Below are 21,761 nucleotides of genomic sequence, written 5' to 3'. Positions count from 1 at the left end.
ACATTCACATTTTGTCGATCGTGATTGACTGGTCGATCTCCAAGGCATTCTTAGTCAATCGCCAAACATTTCTGTAAAAACCCAACACTAAAGCCTTGCGTTCCTATATTTCTAATTAGTCTCGCGCTGTTGGGATTAGGTGCACCCAATTCAGCTGTCCTGTACGGCGGGTAGGGGAAGTGATCCCATTTTGAACCATTTAATGTGTCTGAAGGTACAAACTCTGCCATTATGACGTTTTTAGTTATGTTAAAAATCTGAGTGGTAGATCTCGAGTTGCCTCTTGAATCAGAAAAGGTTGGTGACCACTCCTCTAATTACATGGCTCTGATAATACCCAGTTAGCTTTGTAGTTCATTTTAGTATAAACATTTACATTTTTGTCAGTTAGCAGACAGAGTGACTTGCTCAACAAAGGTAGATAAACAACAACATATCATAGTCATAGCAAGTCAAATGTTTCTGTAACTGTTACTGAGAATGTTTTTGCTGTTTGGGCTGGCTACTTGCACATTTATTTTTGTATTTTAAAATGCAAAATACATGCATTTTAATTAAATACATTACAAACTACATGCATTCTACAGTTTATACAATACATTGATCTTTATGGTATTTTGTAATTGTGTTTTCTAATTATATTTTGTCATTTATGCACATCCCTGTGTGCAACAAAGTAACCTGGGGTTGTCAAACCACCCATGCACACAAAGAATCATTGACAGCCATTGGCAGTATGCACAATGTCTTAGGAGACTGAAACAGTGAGACGCATATAGTTGTCAAACCTGAATTGGTGAAAGGAAAAAGAGCAGGACTCATGGTAAAAATAACTAACACTCCTCAAGAAAAATACATTAAAGAAGCCTCTCGCTCTCTCACTCTCAATTTCAATTTCAATTGAAGGGTCTTTATTGGCATGGGAAACATATATTTACATTGCCAAAGGAAATGAAATAGATAATAAACTAAATTGTAATAAACAATTTTTTTTTTAAAGAACAGTAAATACTTCATGTCAACCTCTCCTTGTGTTTCATTTTGTCTAATTGCCTTCACATACCTCCTTCCCCTTTTCTATTCCTGAACTTTTCTTTTCAGCTCTTTAACTCTGTCCACCTCTCTCTGTTGTCTTTTTTTCTCTTTAACTGTCTATTTTCCACCTCTCTCTCTCTCTCTCTCTCTCTCCTTCCCTCTTTCTTTTTTTTGGACTCTTCTCTCTCACCGTAGCCTGTTCAAAAAGAGGGAGATTAACAGAGGAATGAACCACAAAGGGAAAATGAGAATGATAACAAAGGGAGGAGCCACAGGGTAAACAAACATATTTGTTCATTTAAGTCTGCAGGTCTATCTCGCTCCACAGACAGGGACAGACATATTAGGTGTCATGACAGAAACAGGATCATGTTCAATAGACTAGGGCACGCAATTTTATTTTAATTTTTTTACATTTTGCTACAGAAAATAAAAATGAGTGATAGTCCCTCCCTGTTTCAGTCTGTTTTCTTCCGTTTGGTGCCTATGAACACAACACAGATGAGTGTTGGGATTCAAGGCCCACATTCATGTTGCGGTAGCTGTCACTGAACAAAACTCATCCATGCACATCGGGGGATAAGGAAACAAAAGGCTTTGTTGTTTGAGAGAGAGACAAAAACAAAATTATTGGAAGGAGAGGGTATTTGTACGTGGGCAAGCACGTACGCACACATGCACGCACACACACACAATTCATGGCTATACCCTCAGGACAGTTTTGGTCTTGTGCTTGGACCTGTGGAAATATATTTGCTGTATAACATAGACGCTGTAGAGTTTACTATACATACTTTGAATAACACATGTATTAACGTCTACACGATATCAACCTTGTGGATCATGGATATTAGAATGATATGAGAGTGTAATAGGAACTGTAACTGATTGGCAAGGCCTCACTAACTTGTCAGTTAGTTTTTTTTCTGTCACTTTGGTGCAATTTTCAAAAGTGTGTGGTACATGTTCACAACTCTTAGTACAAAACTCAAAACAGATAATCAAAAAGGCAGTTGTTGCAAATCTTCAAGCACATTTTCAGTTGACTAAGTATAACACCCAAAATCAGTCTCTTTTTCACCAAACGTAATTAGTGTTTCATCAAGAAATACATGTTTCACATTACAATACATTCTCATATAAAGTAATTGCCTGTCACAATGCAATGGTCACGTTCATTTTGATATGATTGTCTTCTCATTTGTTAAAATACATTTTACTATTACTTAATCTGACTACTCTTAAATGATAATCACTAAACCGTTTGGTCAACCTGTAGATTTTAAGCTGGTTTCTCTACTACAGATTTTCAGAACTACAGTACATAGTGAAAATGTATGTCTGTAAAGTAGAAATATAAATTATGATATATATACTGTAATGTACTATTAAGATGGTGACTATTGTGATTTTATTTTACACCTCTTTGAGCTAGACGTGCCGCTAGCGGCACACCTCGACAACGTCCGGTGAAATTGCAGAGCGCGAAATTCAAAATACAAAAATTGTAATATTAACCTCCCTGGGCGAGGTGGGACGCTTGCGTCCCACCCTAGTCAACAGCCAGTGAAATCGCGTGGCGCGAAATACAAAAACCTAAAAAATGCTATAACTTCAATTTCTCAAACATATGACTATTTTACACCATTTTAAAGACAAGACTCTCGTTAATCTAACCACATTGTCCGATTTCAAAAAGGCTTTACAGCGAAAGCAAAACATTAGATTATGTCAGGAGAGTACCCTGCCAAAAATAATCACACAGCCATTTTCAAAGCAAGCATATATGTCACAAAAACCAAAACCACAGCTAAATGCAGCACTAACCTTTGATCTTCATCAGATGACACTCCTAGGACATTATGTTATACAATACATGCATGTTTTGTTCAATCAAGTTCATATTTATATCAAAAACCAGCTTTTTCAACATTAGCATGTGATGTTCAGAACTAGCATACCCACTGAAAACTTCCGGTGAATTTACTAAATTACTCACGATAAACGTTCACAAAATACATAACAATTATTTTAAGAATTGTAGATACAGAACTCCTTTATGCAATCGCGGTGTCAGATTTTAACCTTTTGGGGCTAGGGGGCAGTATTTTCACGGCTGGATAAAAAAACGTACCCGATTTAATCTGGTTACTAATCCTACCCAGTAACTAGAATATGCATATACTTATTATATATGGATAGAAAACACCCTAAAGTTTCTAAAACTGTTTGAATGGTGTCTGTGAGTATAACAGAACTCATTTGGCAGGCAAAACCCTGAGACATTTTCTGACAGGAAGTGGATACCTGATGTGTTGAATTACCTTTAAGCCAATGCCATTGAAACACACAGGGGCTGATTAATGTTTTGGCACTTCCTATTGCTTCCACTAGATGTCACCAGCCTTTACAAAGTGTTTTGAATCTTCTACTATGAGATCTGACCGAACAAGAGCCTTGGAACGGTGATGGCCGATTAGACTCTGGCGCGCGAGGACATGTTGGGTACCCTCGTTCCAAAACGTTTTAAAAGAGAATGCATTCGTCCACCTTGAATATTATTCATGTTCTGGTTAAAAAAGGCACTAATGATTTATGCTATACAACGTTTGACATGTTTGAACGAACGTAAATATATTTTTTCCCCTCGTTCATGAAGTGAAGTCCGGCGGGCTTAGATCATGTGCTAACAACACGGAGCTTTTTGGACATAAATGATGAGCTTTTTTGAACAAAACTACATTCGTTATGGACCTGGGATTCCTGGAAGTGACATCTGATGAAGAGAATCAAAGGTAATGGATTATTTACATAGTATTTTCGATTTTAGATCTCTCCAACATGGCCGTTTGTCTGTATCGCAAAGCGTATTTTTCTGGGCGCAGTGCTCAGATTATTGCAAAGTGTGATTTCTCAGTAAGGTTATTTTTAAATCTGGCAAGTCGATTGCGTTCGAGAGATGTAAATCTATAATTCTTTAAATGACAATATAATATTTTACCAATGTTTTCTAATTTTAATTATTTAATTTGTGGTGCTGACTTGACTGCCGGTTATTGAAGGGAAACGATTCCTGAACATCAACGCCATAGTAAAACGCTGTTTTTGGATATAAATATGAACTTGATAGAACTAAAAATGCATGCATTGTCTAACATAATGTCCTAGGAGTGTCATCTGATGGAGATTGTAAAAGGTTAGTGCATCATTTTAGCTGGTTTTATGGTTTTGGTGACGCCTGTCTTTGAATTGACAAAACATTACACACAGCTATTGTCAATGTACTCTCCTAACATAATCTAACTTTATGCTTTCGCCGTAAAACCTTTTTGAAATCGGACAACGTGGTTAGATTAAGGAGATGTTTATCTTTCAAAGGGTGTAAGATAGTTGTATGTTTGAAAAATTTGAATTTTGACATTTATTTGGTTTCAAATTTGCCGCTCTTGAAATGCACCTGCTGTTGATAGGGTGCACCACGGGTGGCACGCTAGCGTCCCACATAGCCCCAAGAGGTTAAAATAGCTTTTCGGCGAAAGCACATTTTGCAATATTCTGAGTACATAGCTCGGCCATCACGGCTAGCTATTTTGACACCCACCAAGTTTGGGACTCAGTAAACTCAGAATTACTATTAGAAAAATTGGATTACCTTTGCTGTTCTTCGTCAGAATGCACTCCCAGGACCTCTACTTCAACAACAAATGTTGTTTTGGTTCCAAATAATACATAGTTATATTCAAATAGCTCCGTTTTGTTCGTGCGTTCAGGTCACTATCCGAAGGATGACGCGCGAGCGCATTTCGTGACCAAAAAAATCCAAATATTCCATTACCGTACTTCAAAGCATGTCAAAAGCTGTTTAAAATCAATTTTTATGCAATTTTTCTCGTAAAATAGCGATAATATTCCAACCGGGCAACGTTGTATTCATTCAAAGGTTGAAAGAAAAGAATTGAGAATTCTCGTGAATGCGCATCTCATTCTCACTGTCCCCAGGCTGACCACTCACAAACTCTACTGCTGTTCTTCGCCCAGAGACAGCAGACACCCCATTCCACTTTCTGGCGGCTTTAGAGAGCCAATGGGAGCCTTAGAAAGTGTCATGTTACAGCACAGATGCTGTATTTTCGATAGAGATGCAACAGAAGGACAACAAATTGTCAGACAGGGCTCTTCCTGTATGGAATCTTCTCAGGTTTTGGCCTGCCATATGAGTTCTGTTATACTCACAGAGACCATTCAAACAGTTTTAGACACTTTAGAGTGTTTTCTATCCAAATCTACTAATTATATGCATATTCTCGTTTCTGGGCAAGAGTAGTAACCAGTTTAATCGGGTACGTTTTTTATCCGGCCGTGCAAATACTGCCCCCTAGCCCCAAACAGATAAAGGGGAGGCAATCAAATAATGATGGAGTTCAGGTAGGTCCAATGAGGCGCAGGTTCGCATAACGAAGGTGACAGTAATGATAGGCAGTCTGGCGACCTCGAGCGCCAGAGAGGGAGAGCGGGAGCAGGCGTGACAAATATAGGTGCTCACTCACTGCCAAGCGTAGAGACCTTTGGTCATGAGTTCTGTGACAATGGCAGTAAAAAGTCTGTTAGCTTACAAAATAAAACTGAATTAATTAACCTCTATGGGCTAGGTGGGACGCAGGCGTCCCCCCCGTGGTGCACTCCATCAACAGCAGGTGCATTTCAAGAGCGGCAAATTCGAATCCAAATAAATGTCAAAATTCAAATTTTTCAAACATACAACTATTTTACACCCTTTGAAAGATAAACATCTCCTTAATCTAACCACGTTTTACGATTTCAAAAAGGTTTTACGGCGAAAGCATAAATTTAGAGTATGTTAGGACAGTACATTTACAAGAGTTGTGTGTAATGTTTTGTCATTTCAAAGACAGGGTCACCAAAACCATAAAACCAGCTAAAATGATGCACTAACCTTTTACAATCTCCATCAGATGACACTCCTAGGACATTATGTTAGACAATGCATGCATTTTTAGTTCTATCAAGTTCATATTTATATCCAAAAACAGCGTTTTACTATGGCATTGATGTTGAGGAAATCGTTTCCCTCCAATAACCGGCAGTCAAGTCAGCGTCACAAATTAAATAATTAAAATTAGAAAACATTGGTAAAATATTATATTGTCATTTAAAGAATTATAGATTTACATCTCTTGAAAGCAATCAACTTGCCAGATTTAAAAATAACCTTACTGGGAAATCACACTTTGCAATAATCTGAGCACTGCGCCCAGAAAAATACGCGTTGCGATACAGACTAGTCGTCATGTTGGGGAGATCTAAAATCGAAAATACTATGTAAATAATACATTACCTTTGATTCTCTTCATCAGATGTCACTTCCAGGTATCACAGGTCCATAACGAATGTAGTTTTGTTCAAAAAAGCTCATCATTTATGTCCAAAAATCTCCGTCTTGTTAGCACATGATCTAAGCCCGCCGGACTTCACTTCATGAACGAGGGGAAAAAATATATTTACGTTCGTTCAAACATGTCAAACGTTGTATAGCATAAATCATTAGGGCCTTTTTTAACCAGAACATGAATAATATTGAAGGTGGACGAATGCATACTCTTTTATAACGTATTGGAACGAGGGTACCCAACATGAACTCGCGCGCCAGGTGTCAAATGGGCCATCATCGTTCCATGGCTCTTGTTAGGTCAGATCTCCCTCCAGAAGACTCAAAACACTTTGTAAAGGCTGGTGACATCTAGTGGAAGCAATAGGAAGTGCCAAAAATATTCCTCAGCCCCTGTGTTTTTCAATGGCATAGGTTTAAAGGTAATACAACACATCAGGTATCCACTTCCCGTCAGAAAATGTCTCAGGGTTTTGCCTGCCAAATGAGTTCTGTTATACTCAGACACCATTCAAACAGTTTTAGAAACTTTAGTGTTTTCTATCCATATATAATAAGTATATGCATATTCTAGTTACTGGGTAGGATTAGTAACCAGATTAAATCGGGTACATTTTTTTTATCCAGCCGTGCAAATACTGCCCCCTAGCCCTAACAGGTTAATGAATTGAAGCTGACTACTGAACTCTTCCATTTGATGAGCTGCATGGTCAGATTTTTTAAAATATATGACGCCAAAGTGTTTCCTTCTTACTTATAGAATGCAACGGTTCAAGTACAGTATGTTAGTTAAAAATACTAATGACTGTCATGTATACTCCCTCTCCGGCACTCGAGGTCACCAGGCTGCTCATTATTATTGTCACGACTTCCTCCGAAGTCGGTCCCCCTCCTTGTTCGGGCGACGTTCGGCGGTCGACATTTTAGGTCTTCTAGCCATCGCCGATCCACCTTTAATTTTCCATTTGTTTTGTCTTGTCTTCCCACACACCTGGTTTCAATTACATCAATTACATGTTGTGTATTTAACCCTCTGTTCCCCCCATGTCCTTGTTAGATATTGTTTATTGTAAGTGCTTGTGCACGTTATGTCTGGTGTGCGCCGGGTTTTCTACCCAGTTATTGATTGTTCTGTTTCCCAGTGAGTTTTTATTATTAAACTGCGCCATTGGAAACACAGTTTTTGCTCTCCTGCGTCTGACTTCTCTGCCGCCAGTACGCACCCCTTACAATTATGCACACCTGTCACCATCGCTACGCACACCAGCACCTCATCAGACTGACCTGGACTCATCACCTGCCTGATTACCTTCCCTACATATGTCACTCCCTTTGGTTCTTTCCCTAGGCGTTATTGTTTCCGTTCCAGTGTTCATGTCTGTACGCTACCTGTGTTTCTTGTTTTGTTCTATGTTAATTTATTTATTAAAGCTTCCCTGAACTTGCTTCCCGACTCCAAGCGTACACGTTACAGAATAACGCCTCCCCAAAGGGATGCATCAGGGAGTTTTGTTTTGTTAGTGTAGGTGACGTCGGGTCCAGGTGTTGCTAATGGAGCAACCGGGGATGCCTCAGCTGGCTTGTCAGGCTTCCATGCCTCAGCCGGCACATCAGGTTTACAAGACCCGGTTGGCCCATCAAGCGTCCGTTGCCGAGTCAACCGAGGAAGCCTCAGCTAGCTCGACAGGCTTCCATGCCTCAGGTGGCTCGACAGGTTCACAAGACTCGGTAGGCTCGGCAGGCTCCCATGCCTCAGCCGGCTTGTCAGGCTCCCATGCCTCAGCCGGCTCATCAGGTTCCCGTGCATCAGCTGGCTTGACAGGTTCCGGTGCCTCAGCAGATTTTATTTATTAAAGATTCCCTGAACTTGCTTCCCGACTCCCAGTGTACACGTCACAATGACAGATAAAATGTGAAGAATCAAAGATCCCACAACTTCAGCCATGCGTTCTGCAGCACGAGTACACTGTAATACAAAATTGCTTGAGTCAAATGTGTTATAGAATGTCTTTCGACGAGGCTGTGTATTGTTTTAGTGATGCAGCATGTTTAGTTTGGGTATGAAGTGTGTTTTCATTCGATGCATTTGGATTTAAATGTGTTTTGATAATGTGTGTGATAGAAGGTCGTCACTGTTGTTGTCACTCCATGCCTCTCAATGATTAAATGTCCCATAAACACTAATGAGCTCTCAGAGGACTTCCCTTCCCATACCACCTTGCCAATCCTACTACTTATCTTGAAATTTGCACACATGCATGCACACACACGGACGCATGAACACAAACACACACAAACACACACCCACACACGCATGCATGCACACACAACAGATGCCTGCACACATGCATGTACGCGTGCACGCCCCCGCATGCACAAACACACACACACACACAAATATGCACTGCCCAGCAAAGTGTGTTGCATACCACGATTGTGTTACTATCCCTGTTTCCCATTTTAATATAAATGAACGTTTACTCTCTTGCCAATCCAAGAACTTTCACCTCCCTGGAATCATCAACTTACTTTATCAAAAAACAGAAACTAGCACATGGCATTGAAATACTTCTCTTCCTTGGCTGGGAAGGGGAGAATATGGAGACAGGAAAAGCACTAGAGCACAAACACAAACAAACAATGGGCCAAATTACAGTAATTAAGGACTACAGTTTCCCCCGGCCTCGTTAAAGCTAGTTACGTAGAGAAAAGCAGCCGAGCGGCAGGGACCTGTCAGCCTATCCATTGCAGCGCTGGTCAGTGCTCCTTTGGCCCAGAGCGGTGGATATCTACTGAGCGCCCTTTGGAGCGGCATGGCGGCATTTCCACCTCGGGTGGCATGTACAGAGCAATGTGTGTTCTCAATTAATACGTGGAGAAATCTGTCCTTCATTTTCTAGGCCAGGAGCAAATAAGAGACAAAAAAGAGCTCAGGGGCGTGGAGTTAGAATTGAAATGCCTTATCGGTGAGTCGCGTTGTTTGTGACTCATAGAGTGTTCTTTGTAGAGGTGTGACAGAATGGCATCCTCTGATGATTTCTGAGAATGGAGGAATAGCTGCACGTTCAAATGATAATGATAGGTGGTTTGTGGCGAGGCTGCTCACATGCTTAGGGTTAATTGGTTCAGAAACAGCCAGGGAGAGAAAAAGAGAGAGAGAGAGATTGACAAAGAGAGAGGATAACTGTAGAAAAACACTGAAATACACAGAAAGAACAACTATAGGAAATACTTGTGGATAATCAACTATAAATGCACAACCATTAGACTAGAGTCATGCAGTTTGAGCCATTGTGAAGTATTTGCACCTGTTGCTATTGATCAACAGCGGTAGTACCTGGGTAACCAGATAAGATCAGTTCCTAGGAGCTCTTAGGACTTAGCCTGTGTCAATATGGCTCACCCTTTTCCTAACTGAACACAAATCGAGCCCTATCCAATCATTAGAGAATATACTGGCCACACAATGATTCAGTATATTTGGTATAATGGAGCTAGGACTGAGCAAATAGTAAGGTTGGGAAACACTATGCAAATACTATTAAAATCACCTGATCACACCTTTTATGTGTTGGCTGAGTTGGTAAGGGTGTGACACTAATAATGCTAAGGTTGTGGGTTCAATTCCTGCAGGGATCACAGTCACATATTACACTTGCATCCAAAATGACTTACAGTGCAGTTAGTTCATACATGTTTATATTATACTATTATACATTTATTGTTATGTTATATATACAGTCACCTCCAAAATTATTGGCACCCTTGATAAAGACGGACTAAAAAGATTGTATAAAATAAATACTGAGCTATATTGTACGCTCAGAAAATTGTGAAATGTCTATTTTATTTACACAATTACTCATAGAAATATATTTTGTGTAACAAGTAATATATTTTTGAACACCTACTGGTGTGCATGGCCAAAGACGTATAATGTAAATTACTTCAGAGGAGGACAAGCAAGATAAAGTCACTCAATGTAAATGCATACATCTAATTTAACTACATTTGAGAGCATTATGCATGTTTGGTCTTGTAGACAGATTTAGAGAATTACCCTCTTTGTACCACACACACACACGCACACACGCACACACACACTCTCTCTCTCTCTCTCTCTCTCTCTCTCTCTCTCTCTCTCTCTCATATCCTATGGAGTTCTTCAAAACACCACTCCCTTTATACTGTGGTTACATTTTCCCACCATGAACTAGAGAGTGGGGCCGAAACTGTACACATAATTCTAAAAGATCTTAAAACACACCTTCTTAGCTTTGCTTTTCCTTAAGGTGCTTTTTAGTCATTCAGTTTTTATTGTTATTCTTTAGTTTTTTATCCTGTTATGTTTGTTGTGTTGTAAATATTAAAATGTATTTTTTCATTGCGTTTTAAGTTTTTTTCCTGTGAAGCACATTGCATCGCATTCCATGTCTGAAATGTGCTGTATTAATAAAGCTTCATTTAATTTGATGATCCTGCTTCTCCCTCTAACACACTTTCACACAGCTGCCAATGCCCATTGTAGCTACACAGAACACAAACATACAGTGTAGGCTGCACTTTTACATACCCTTGCATTAACTCCCAGTGTGCACACTAGCTTTCACGCATGCACGGACACACACACACACACACACACACACACACACACACACACACACACACAGACACAAACACACACACACACACACACAACTATACTTTCAACATTCTCACAAACCTTTATAACATTCTGTTCTCCCGCTCACACAATTGACACATATGCACATTCTTCCCCCTTCTTTTTTCACAACCCCTACACAGATAATTAAAAAAATATCTCAATATTCTCTCACCCTCACACACTCACCACCCCCTTCTCCATTATGCACCCCTACACATTCCTCGCATCTGCTTTTCCCTTATTCCCCTTACACAAAAGCTCATCCATCCAACCCATCCCTCCATCCGCCCCTCCATCCCTACCTGGAAGATGAGAACTTTGAAGTGGTTCCTCTTTAGCAGGTGTCCATGGTTGGCCTCCAGCCGCTTCACCTGTGACGCCTGCTTGTCCAGCCGCTCCCGCACCTCCTTCATGTGGGTGTTGACCTTGTGCGAGCGCTCCAGCAGCTTGTTCACGCTGTTGGATGTGCTGGTGTGGTTCTTGGAAAGGCGGGTCACGTCGCCTTGGACCCCCCGCACGGCACCCTCCAGGTCGGCCTGACGCAACTCCATGCGCCGCTGGTTCTCCTGCACTGCCTCCAGCATGTTGACCAGCTTGTCGAGTAGAGCCACCACTGTGATGGCGCTCACCTGGTCCCTGGCAGTGGGACTGGTGGGACTGGTGGGACTTCCAGGTCCAAGGCTCCCAGGGGTTTTCAATCCCAGCCTGGAGAGGGTGTTGGTGGGGGACGAGGGAGCTGGGCTCGGGCTGAAGCTGGACACCAGGAGGTCCATGTTGTCTTGCTGTGCCTGGTACTGCTGGGGGTTGACCAAAATGCTGCTGCTGTTGCTGCTGCGCTCGGCGTGCGATGAGTCTTCTCCCATGGCCACAGGGTGGAGGGGTTAAATGTCCTCTTTTGAAGGGTTTAAGTAAGTTAGAGGGCTAGAAGTGGAGGGATAATGTGGGCTGACTTGTTCTGAGGTGTGAAGAGTCTCTGTCAGTTAGTTGACGTTGTTGTTGTTGTTGCTCCAGAGAAGGACTGAGAAGGGAAGAGGGATTCTCTCCTCTTGGTTGTTTTGGTGTCCCCTCCCCTTTTTTTTTTACAATGTGAAGTAGAGCAAGAGTTGTATTGCACACACCCACTTTTCTCCTCCCCTTTTAAAAACCTCCTCCAAAGCCAGAGGGGAGGGGCATGGTTGTCCTGGTAACAGGTCTAGCCCTAAATTGCTGGAGAAAATTACGCCAGAGATTGCCACTGTGAGTGTTCATGTGACTGCTCTCAATGCCTGTCCGTCTGCATGAATGAATCTGGAAAGTCTGTTTGAGTGGCAATTTGATACAATGAGCATTTCTGATGTTGTGCATTTGTTTATGCCACTGTGCATGTCTCTCTCCCAGGTTCAGGTTTGTTTGTAGTTTGTTTGCAGTGTTCAGAGTTGTTTGATTAAGCAGTAAGACCTGTGTGGGTGTGGCATATGACCAATATACCATAGCTAAAGGTTGTTCTTAAGCCAAATGCAATGCGGAGTGCCTGGATACAGCCCTTAGCCGTGGTATATTCACCATATACTACAAACCCCCGAGGTGCCTTAATCTGGTTATCAACATAATTAGAAGAGTAAAAATAAATGTTTTGTCATACCCGTAGTATATTAGATAAGAATGAGTAAGACAGAGTAAGACTGTGGTGTGGCTTGGTGTGCTCCATTCTAAACATTTCAACATTTTCACTGGTGCAAATCAAGCATGACAAATCTCGCCCTTTATGTTTGCATGTCCCGATATGTACTTTCCAAACATGCACAGACAAGTACTTTGGTGAGTGCCCACATGTGCAACATGGCAGCCCTTTCCACCCCTCCCTCTCCTCCTGTTCTGTTTTTCTCTCCTCTGCTCTGTAGCTTTGGTATTGGGGCACTGTGTCACATGGAAACGAGGATATACGTGTTTGAACAATGAGCTCGTCTTTGCACCTAGCACGGTGTCAGGATCCATATACCACGCACACACTTGAATGCGAACACACATGCATGCTTAACTAGAGGCGTTACACAAAATCTGTGTGTGTGCGTGTGTGTGTGTGTGTGTGTGTGTGTGTGTGTGTGTGTGTGTGTGTGTGTGTGTGTGTGTGTGTGTGTGTGTGTGTGTGTGTGTGTGTGTGTGTGTATGTGTGTTCATGCATGCATGTGTTTGGCTGTGTAAGTATATGTTCTCTTGTAAAAGTGAGAGACAAGGGAGTGGGAGGATTTCTGTGTTTATTTATGGGGCTGTGGATATCCACATAGAGCAAAGCATTTGTAGAATCTAATGACAAGAGCTCACTTTATCACTGTTAGCTATGGAAGGCATTCAGGATTGACACCTTGACCTGGTAGTTATTTGATTCTGTTAGGGTAAGCAATCATGTTCGCCAACCAAGTTCCAACTTCAATGCTTTTGCCTTTGCTGACTCAAATATCTTAAACATTTTGGGTTCGTTTGTGTGTGTGTGTGTGCTTTTGTGTGTTTATGCATGCATGTGTGTGTGCATGTGTGTATGTGTGAGTGTAATCCTTCACACCTCCTTAACTTGAAAGTTTGACCTCCCTGCATTCTTATATTTGAACCCTGAACCCTCACCTTTCCCTACAATGGAAGAATGACGCTCCTATCCTGTCATTCATCCAATGTGTGTGTTTCCTCCTACACTCTTTCAGATGTCTCATTCCATCCCTCTCTTTCCACATACAGTGTTTTCGGAAAGTATTCAGACCCCTTGACTTTTTCAACATTTTGTTACTTTACAGCTTTATTCTAAAATGAACAACAAATACAACTCCTCAGCAATCTACACACAATACATTATATGACAAAGTGAAAACAGGTTTGTAGAAATTTTTGCAAATGTATTAAACATAAAAAACAGAAAAACCTTATTTACATACATATTCAGACCCTTTGCTATGAGACTTGAAATTGAGCTCAGGTGCATTCTGTTTCCATTGATCAGCCTTGAGATGTTCTACAAGTTGATTAGAGTTGTAAATTCAATTGATTGGACATGATTAGGAAAGGCACATACCTGTCTATATAAGGTGCCACAGTTGAAAGTGCATGTCAGAGCAAAAACCAAGCCAAGAGGTTGAGGGAATTGTCTGTCGAGCTCTGAGACAGGATTGTGTCGAGGCACAGATCTGGGGAAGGGTACCAAAACATTTCTGCATCATTGAAGGTCCCCAAGAACACAGTGGCCTCCATCATTCTTAAATGGAAGACGTTTGGGACCACCAAGACCCTTCCTAGAGCTGGACATCTGGCCAAACTGAGCAATCGGGGGAAAACGGCCTTGGTCAGGGAGGTGACCAAGAACCCGATGGTCACTCTTACAGAGCTCCAGAGTTCCTCTGTGGAGATGGGAGAACCTTCCAAACAGCCAACCATCTCTGCAGCACTCCACCAATCAGGCCTTTATGGTAGAGTTGCCAGACGGAAGACACTCCTCAGTAAAAGGCACATGACAGCCCGCTTGGAGTTTGCCAAAAGGCACCTAAAGGACTCTCAGACCATGAGAAACAAGATTCTCTGGTCTGATGAAACCAAGACTGAACTCTTTGGCCTGAATGCCAAGCGTCACATCTGGAGGAAACCTGGCACCATCCCTACCGTGAAGCATGGTGGTGGCAGATTCATGCTGTGGGGATGTTTTTCAGCTGCAGGGACTGGGAAACTAGTTAGGATCGAGGCGAAGATGAACAGAGCAAAGTACAGAGAGATCCTTGATGAAAACCTGCTCCAGAGTGCTCAGGATCTCAGACTGGGGCAAAGGTTTGCCTTTCAACAGGAGAATGACCCTAAGCACACAGCCAATAAAATTCAGGAGTGGTTTCGGGACAAGTCTCTGAATGTCCTTGAGAGGCCCAGCCAGAGCCCGGACTTGAACTCGATCGAACATCTCTGGAGAGACTTGAAAACAGCTGTGCAACAACGTTCCCCATCCAACCTAACAGAGCTTGAGAGGATCTGCAGAGAAGAATGGTAGAAACTCCCCAGATACAGGCGTGCTAAGCTTGTTGTGTCATACCCAAGAAGACTCGAGGCTGTAATCGCTGCCAAAAGGTGCTTCAACAAAGTACAGTAAAGGGTCTGAATACTTATGTAAATATATTTTCAGTTTTTATTTTATAAATTGGCAAAAAAAAAAATATGTGTTTTGTCATATGGGGTATTATTTGTAAATTGATGAGGGAAAAAAACTATTTTATACATTTTAGAATAAGGCTGTAACTTCACAAAATGTGGAAAAAGTCAAGGGGTCTGAATACTTTCCGAATGCACTATATCTCCCCCCTCATTTTATTGTCTACTTTTGCCTGTTCCTCAATGTACCTGTGCTTTGCTACAGATTTCCTACATTTTTCCCTTGTTGTGTTGAGGACTCTGTCCTGTCACTTTTCCTCGTCTATGTTAAGGTTGGATTTCCTATGTTGGTTCTGTCTCCCCTCTATCGCTTGAACATGCACGACACTTGTGTGCACACGTGAAAGAAAGCACAAAAGCACACACACACATCCCATCATCTCAAATGTTAAAATGTGAATAAAATCAGTTCCAAAGGATGGTGTGTTCCTTACAGATGGGTACATTTGAGAAGAGCCCTCTGCTGGTTAAGCAATATAAAAAACACTCCGTTTTTATCTTCAGATCTCTGTCAGTGTGCTGAATATATACACCATGAAATAAACAACACTGATTCTAGTGTGAAATCTGCAATGTTGACCAGGGCAAAGCACTGGATACTTTTCAGGTTTTATAGAGCTTCATTTTACATCTGAATGACATAAGCATATGCAATAGTAAAACACGTTACCATGTCATAGGGTTTTTATTGAAAGGAATGAACAAAGATAATGGGGATAATAGCATTCCTTAGCTACAAAAAGATCCAAGCAATGAGCAAAGTCCAACTCTAAAAATCTTTCTGAAATTCTTGCCTTCTGGAAAGGTGTCAACCATTTATCTTTAACTTGAAAATCTCATACTCTACAACTAGGAGCCAAGTAGCACATTCAACAAGTGTCTTAACATCTTCAAGATGTAAACAAACATGTTACAACAGGCTGGATGGATTAGGCAAACGTGGTTTTGTCTAATAGTCTTCCTGGGAACTTGAACGGAATGGCGGGGTCTCCTTCCCTGTAACGGCTGGCTATTGGCCAGCTGCCTTCACCCATGGGCCACTTGGCAAGTTTGGTTGATCAGCAGGTTTTCATTTTGAATGGAAACCCCAGGCACACCTGTCTTTGTCAAAACTGCAGTAAAAAATACAAAATATTCACATGAATTCTAAGAGTGGAGCAAATAAAAAAATAACTCACAACAATATGTTGATATAGAAGGAATGAATCTTGATAATAGGGTTGCTGAGAAGGTACAACCATTGTTGTGCCTTTATCTATTGACTATTGGAATAACAGAAGACACAGGAGCTAGAGTTGCACTCCCTTGTGCTGTATCTACTATCCTGCCTTGATAACAAACTAGTCTCCCCCACCCACAACTATAACTACACTGTAAAAATAGAGTCTCAAAACACTGTGGAAAGTAGTGCACCTAAACTGAGATCTGGTGTTTGGAGGGTGTTTGAATATAAACCCAATGTACTGTAAGTGTTGTAATGCACAGAATGTGTTTTAAAACACCCAAAGTGGTTCTTTTTGTATTTTTAATCGTGTTGTGAAAACACTTTTGGAGGGTTTCAGTACATGTAAAAGCAGCATCAAAACACAAAAACTGTTTCTTACACAATCAATGGTTTAGAAATGCAAATGGTTTATAGCCTAAATATTGAAAATAAGATGCTATGGAGATTTTGGGGGGTGGAAATCCACCCCAAAAATGTTCAACGCTTTATTTAGACAGCTTAGAAACAGGAGGAGCAATAAGATGGTACATTTCATTGGAATTTTTCCCACTCAACCACACTGACTGACTGACTCACTTGTGACTGACTGACTCATGTACAAATAATATTGAGTAGTTATTTATGATGCAAGGGGATTTGTAGATCAGTCAGGCTTGACTCACCTTTAACATCGGCTGCAACGTGAAACGCACCCTGTGAGAGGTCAGTCTGACATCAATCAATCAATCAATCAATCAATCAAATGTATTTATAATGCTATTTTTACATCAGCAGTTGTCGCAAAGTGCTTATACAGAAACTCAGCCTAAAACCCCAAAGAGCAAGCAATGCAGATGTTGAAGCACGGTGGCTAGGATAAACTCCCTAAAAAGGCAGGAACCTGGGAAGAAACTTAGAGAAGAACCAGGCTCTGAGTGGTGGCCAGTCCTCTTCCGGCTGTGCCGGGTGGAGATTATAAGAGTACATGGATTAAGGCCAGAAGTTCTTCAAGATGTTAAAATGTTCATAGATGACCAGCAGGGTCAAATAATAATCACAGTGGTTAGGTGGTTAGTGCAACAGGTCAGCACCTCAGGCGTAAATGTCAGTTGGCTTTTCATAGCCGAGCATTCAGAGTTTGGGGAGGGAGGGAGGGAGGGGGAGGGAGAGAGAGAGAGAGAGAGAGAGAGAGAGAGAGAGAGAGAGAGAGCTAACTAACGAGAGAGAGAGAGAGAGAGAGAGAAAAACTAACTAGAGCGAGAGAGAGAAACTAACTAACGAGAGAGAGAGAGAGAGAGAGAGAGAGAGAGAGAGAGGGGGGGGGGGGTTGATACAGCAGTTCCAGGACAAGCTAGCACGTCAGGATTCCATAACCAAAGGCAGAACAGCAGAAACTGGATCAGCAGCACGACCAGGTGGACTGAGGCAAATGAATGTTCATTTCATTTCTTTCATTTGATGACATTCTGAAAGATGTCTTTAATGATCATACCTTCCAGCACACACAGAATATAAATTATGGAAAGGTAATGTTCAGTCAATTTTAATGGGTAGTGCAAGTCAATGGCAGTCAGTGCCATTTCAGGACAAGTTTTTTTTCATGAGCATGGCCTTATTTCTATTACAGCATGTTGGATGACTGTCACTAATATTCCATTCACCCAGTTCAATGTAACAGTGATAGGTTTAGGCTACCTCATGACACTCAAATCTTCCCTATACCCATCATGAGGTTGCTATAACCTTAACTATGAATGAAAGTTTACAACGTAGGTGCACACAGGTTGTGAGAAAATGTTGAGGTGCCTTGCACCCTCTTGCCTGCATCTAGCTGATACAGGGGGTAATCATTTGTTTCTATTGGACAAATTCAGGTATGTTTATCCCGTTTTATTCCGTTTAAGAAAGGTTTTTCAACAGAATCAGCAGAATAAATACACCCCTGATCACACGTAAACACAGTTCACTTTCATAACAGACACGTTGTATTCCTTCTCACATCTATTTGCTCTCCGCCTCTCACCTTTTCCCTTTGTCGCTTGTGGACGTCAATGCACAACACATCAGTTGTGTGACCAGGGGAAAAAAACGTTCCAAGCCAAGCCATATCATAACTGCTACAGACAGCTTACATCGTCGTTACCGTATTAGCTAAAGTAACATCATAGTCAATATAGCTAATAGAACTAACGCATTAGTAATGCTATAATCATGCAGTAACGTTACAGTGTACAGTCAGTAAGCAGTTTAGCACTTACAGTGGCGGGCCTCTATGGAAATAAATGAGTAAAACCAAAAGCTTACCTTGACTTGGAAGAGTTCCAGTGTTGTGTTGGATAGTTATAGTCAGCTAGCTAACATATCATCCCTCTGTTTGAGCAGGCTAAACTAGCTAGCTGCATTTGCTAGCTAAGTAAGTAAAAACTGAAAGTGAAAAAAAAGATAAAATCTCTCTTGCTTCTCCTTCATTTTGGAAGAAATGAATTTGTTCAACTATTGTTTTTATATTTGAGTCAACTACTTACCACATGTTATACACTGCTGTGCTAGCTAGCTGTATCTTTTGCTTTCAGTACTAGATTTATGCCCTGATCCTATGATTGGGTGGACAAACTGTCAGTTCATGCTTTCAAGGGCTCTGATAGGTTGGAGGACGTCCTTTGTTGTCCTCCAACCTGTCACAATTACTGTGAAAGTCTATGGAAGGGGGTGAGAACGGTAATTTACAGTACTGTAGCGTATCACATGAAAGGGCAATTTTGAAACAAACAAAAAACTGTATAACCCACAGACAAATACTGACTGGTTTTTCAAGGGAATGTATTTCCCATTCAAAGCCATGACTACCATGACTAAATCCCTGTTTGTACCTGATGCTAACATGCGTCCTTTGTCCTGATCTTGTCCACATTCTAATTGTGCCTACATTTTCAGAAATGCGTCAACACGTGGTAATAAAATGTGTTTCTTATCTGTCCACTTAGTCCATATTGTGAACTGATTTCCTGATCTCTCCCTTGTATGCAAATTCTTTGAGAGATATTTTTTCAAACTAATATTTATAAATACAGTATTGATGGCCTGAGTCAATAGTGCCATCTGTTAATGATTTTAGAGGGCTGGATAATGATGATTTAAACGGTTTCACTGTCCAGATCTTACTTCACTTGTAAAAGATCCAGACACAATGCTTGCCTGATTACCTCTGGAGGTGGTCAGGAAGATCAGATCACAATCAGATAAAAACGAATTAATAGTCTACACCTGTCTTAAAATGTGTGCACAATCAGAATGTGGACAATTTCAGGACAAAGGATCCATGTTAGCACCAGGTAGGGCTATACATGGGACTTTGTTGTCTCTACTTTCTTGCCCTTTGTGCTGTTGTCTGGGCCCTATAATGTTTGTAACATGTTTTATGCTGCTACGATGTCGTGCTGCTGCCATGTTGTGTTGCTACTATGTTGTTGTCATGTTGTGTTGCTACCATGCTGTGTTGTCATGTGTTGCTGCCACACTAAGTTATTGTCTTAGGTCTCTCTTTATATAGTGTTGTGTTGTCTCTCTTGTAGTGATATGTGTTTTTTTTTTTTTACATTTTATCCCCAGTCCCCGCAAGAGGCTTTTTGCCTTTTGGTAAAGGCACATACCATGATAAAATCTAACATTTCTCAGAGACATTATCTCCCTATCACTAAAATAGAATGTTAGGAACAATCCCATCCTATGTGTAAAATGCTACCTTCCACGACAATCATTACAATCAATAATTGATGTAACCTGTGAAGAGGACAAACATCTAATTCAACACTGTTGACCTTCCTGAAATGAAAGCTAACAACATAAAGTTGTGGAATCCTGGTCCCGGAATGATAACATTCCCATTGCGCATATCTGGTCGTGCATGCAGACATTCAGAGTTTCCTGCTCCTCCCTTAAACCCCGATCTGAAAAAATGAGGGGAGAGGACAGGAAGAGAGGATTCCATAGGCTCGGCTGTGGGGTGAACTGGGAAGTGCCTCTCCCCTCACCCCTCCTCTCCGTTGTCTCTGTCTCCGTGGAATTTGTTTGGAATCCTGTAGTCTGGCAGTGTAGCCTTTGGGTGACCCTGACATTGACCACAACTCCTCCTGGTCAGCTCAGTTCAACTTTAAACACAACAGAACCTGGCCAGTAAGACCATATTGAACATTTCTGCACAGTGGTGTGTACAATTCAAAATGAAAGACTTTTCAACTTACCTGTATGGTATTTTAAATCTGTCAGCTGGACATGTGTATATAATTTGTGTGTGTGTGTGTGTGTGTGTACCAGTGAAGGCTGCTGAGATGAGGACGGCTCATAAAAATGTCTGGAATGGCACGATATGGAATGGCATAAACCATGTGTTTGATGTATTTGATACCATTCCACTGATTCCGCTCCAGCCATTACCATGAGCCCGTCCTCCCCAATTTAGGTGCCACCAATCTCCTGTATTGTGGACGTGTTTAACTATACTTGTGGGGACCCTAAACCAAAAAAAGGGAGTTTAGGGTTAAGGTTAGAATTAGTGTCAGGGTTAGGGGTTAAAGGTTTGTGTTATAAGTTAGGGTTAAGTAAGGTTTTCGGGTTAAGGTTAGGTAAGGGTTAGGTTTAGGATATGATTTTATAATGACTTGTGTACTCCCACAAGGTTAAATAAGTCTGTATGTGTGTGCATACGTGCACCCGCGAATGTGTACCTGTTCCTGTGCCTGTGCGCGCACGTGTGTGTGTGTGTGTAGAAAAAACATCACCTGCCAATAGCACATAATTGGCAAGGTACTAATACTGTAACTCAGTTACTGTAACTCAGTTTTCTTGTAGTGGGGTAGGCATATGGTAAAATAGCACATCCTTGTGTCAAGACAGCTCCTCACCATCAATTATGGCCTTCAAGGTCCAAAGTTGTGGAAAGTTCAGATAGAAATATCTTATGTAGAACAAACATGCTTCTCTGACATTTAGAATAAAGAGTCATCATGTATCAACTGTAAGACAAATGTCATGACATTTCTATCTTCATTGTTCCACAACGTTGAAGCTCAGGTTTTTTTCTTCTTCTATCTGATAGTTAATTGATCAACTAATTTCACTGATTGCTGGGAAGTTCACTCACCTGCGGCCCACTAGGCCCTGAATTGATGATAGATCCAAAAGTAAAGTCCTGAAAATACACCTTTCATCTCAGACAAATGTACCTGTTGTCTCTTTCCTTTTAAGAATTGTTTCCTCTTGAGAATGACGTTATCTTAACCATAAATGTGAGAATC

At 41.2% G+C, this 21,761-nt stretch overlaps 1 protein-coding gene across 1 annotated transcript in view; it reads right to left on the bottom strand.

Annotated features, from left to right (window-relative positions):
• cavin2 (caveolae associated protein 2) overlaps positions 1 to 12,147 on the bottom strand; it is a 32,304-nt gene extending 20,157 nt beyond the window's left edge. The window contains exon 1 of the mRNA XM_014172903.3: positions 11,411 to 12,147. Coding sequence (XP_014028378.1) covers positions 11,411 to 11,971 — 561 coding nt within the window. The 5' untranslated portion in view covers positions 11,972 to 12,147. The remainder of the gene's footprint in view (positions 1 to 11,410) is intronic.
• Positions 12,148 to 21,761: the final 9,614 nt, after the last annotated feature.

Source organism: Salmo salar, chromosome 25 (assembly GCF_965601325.2).
Source record: "Salmo salar chromosome 25, fSalSal1, whole genome shotgun sequence".
Classification (NCBI taxonomy): domain Eukaryota; kingdom Metazoa; phylum Chordata; class Actinopteri; order Salmoniformes; family Salmonidae; genus Salmo; species Salmo salar.
This window is presented reverse-complemented; position numbering and strand designations above follow the sequence as displayed.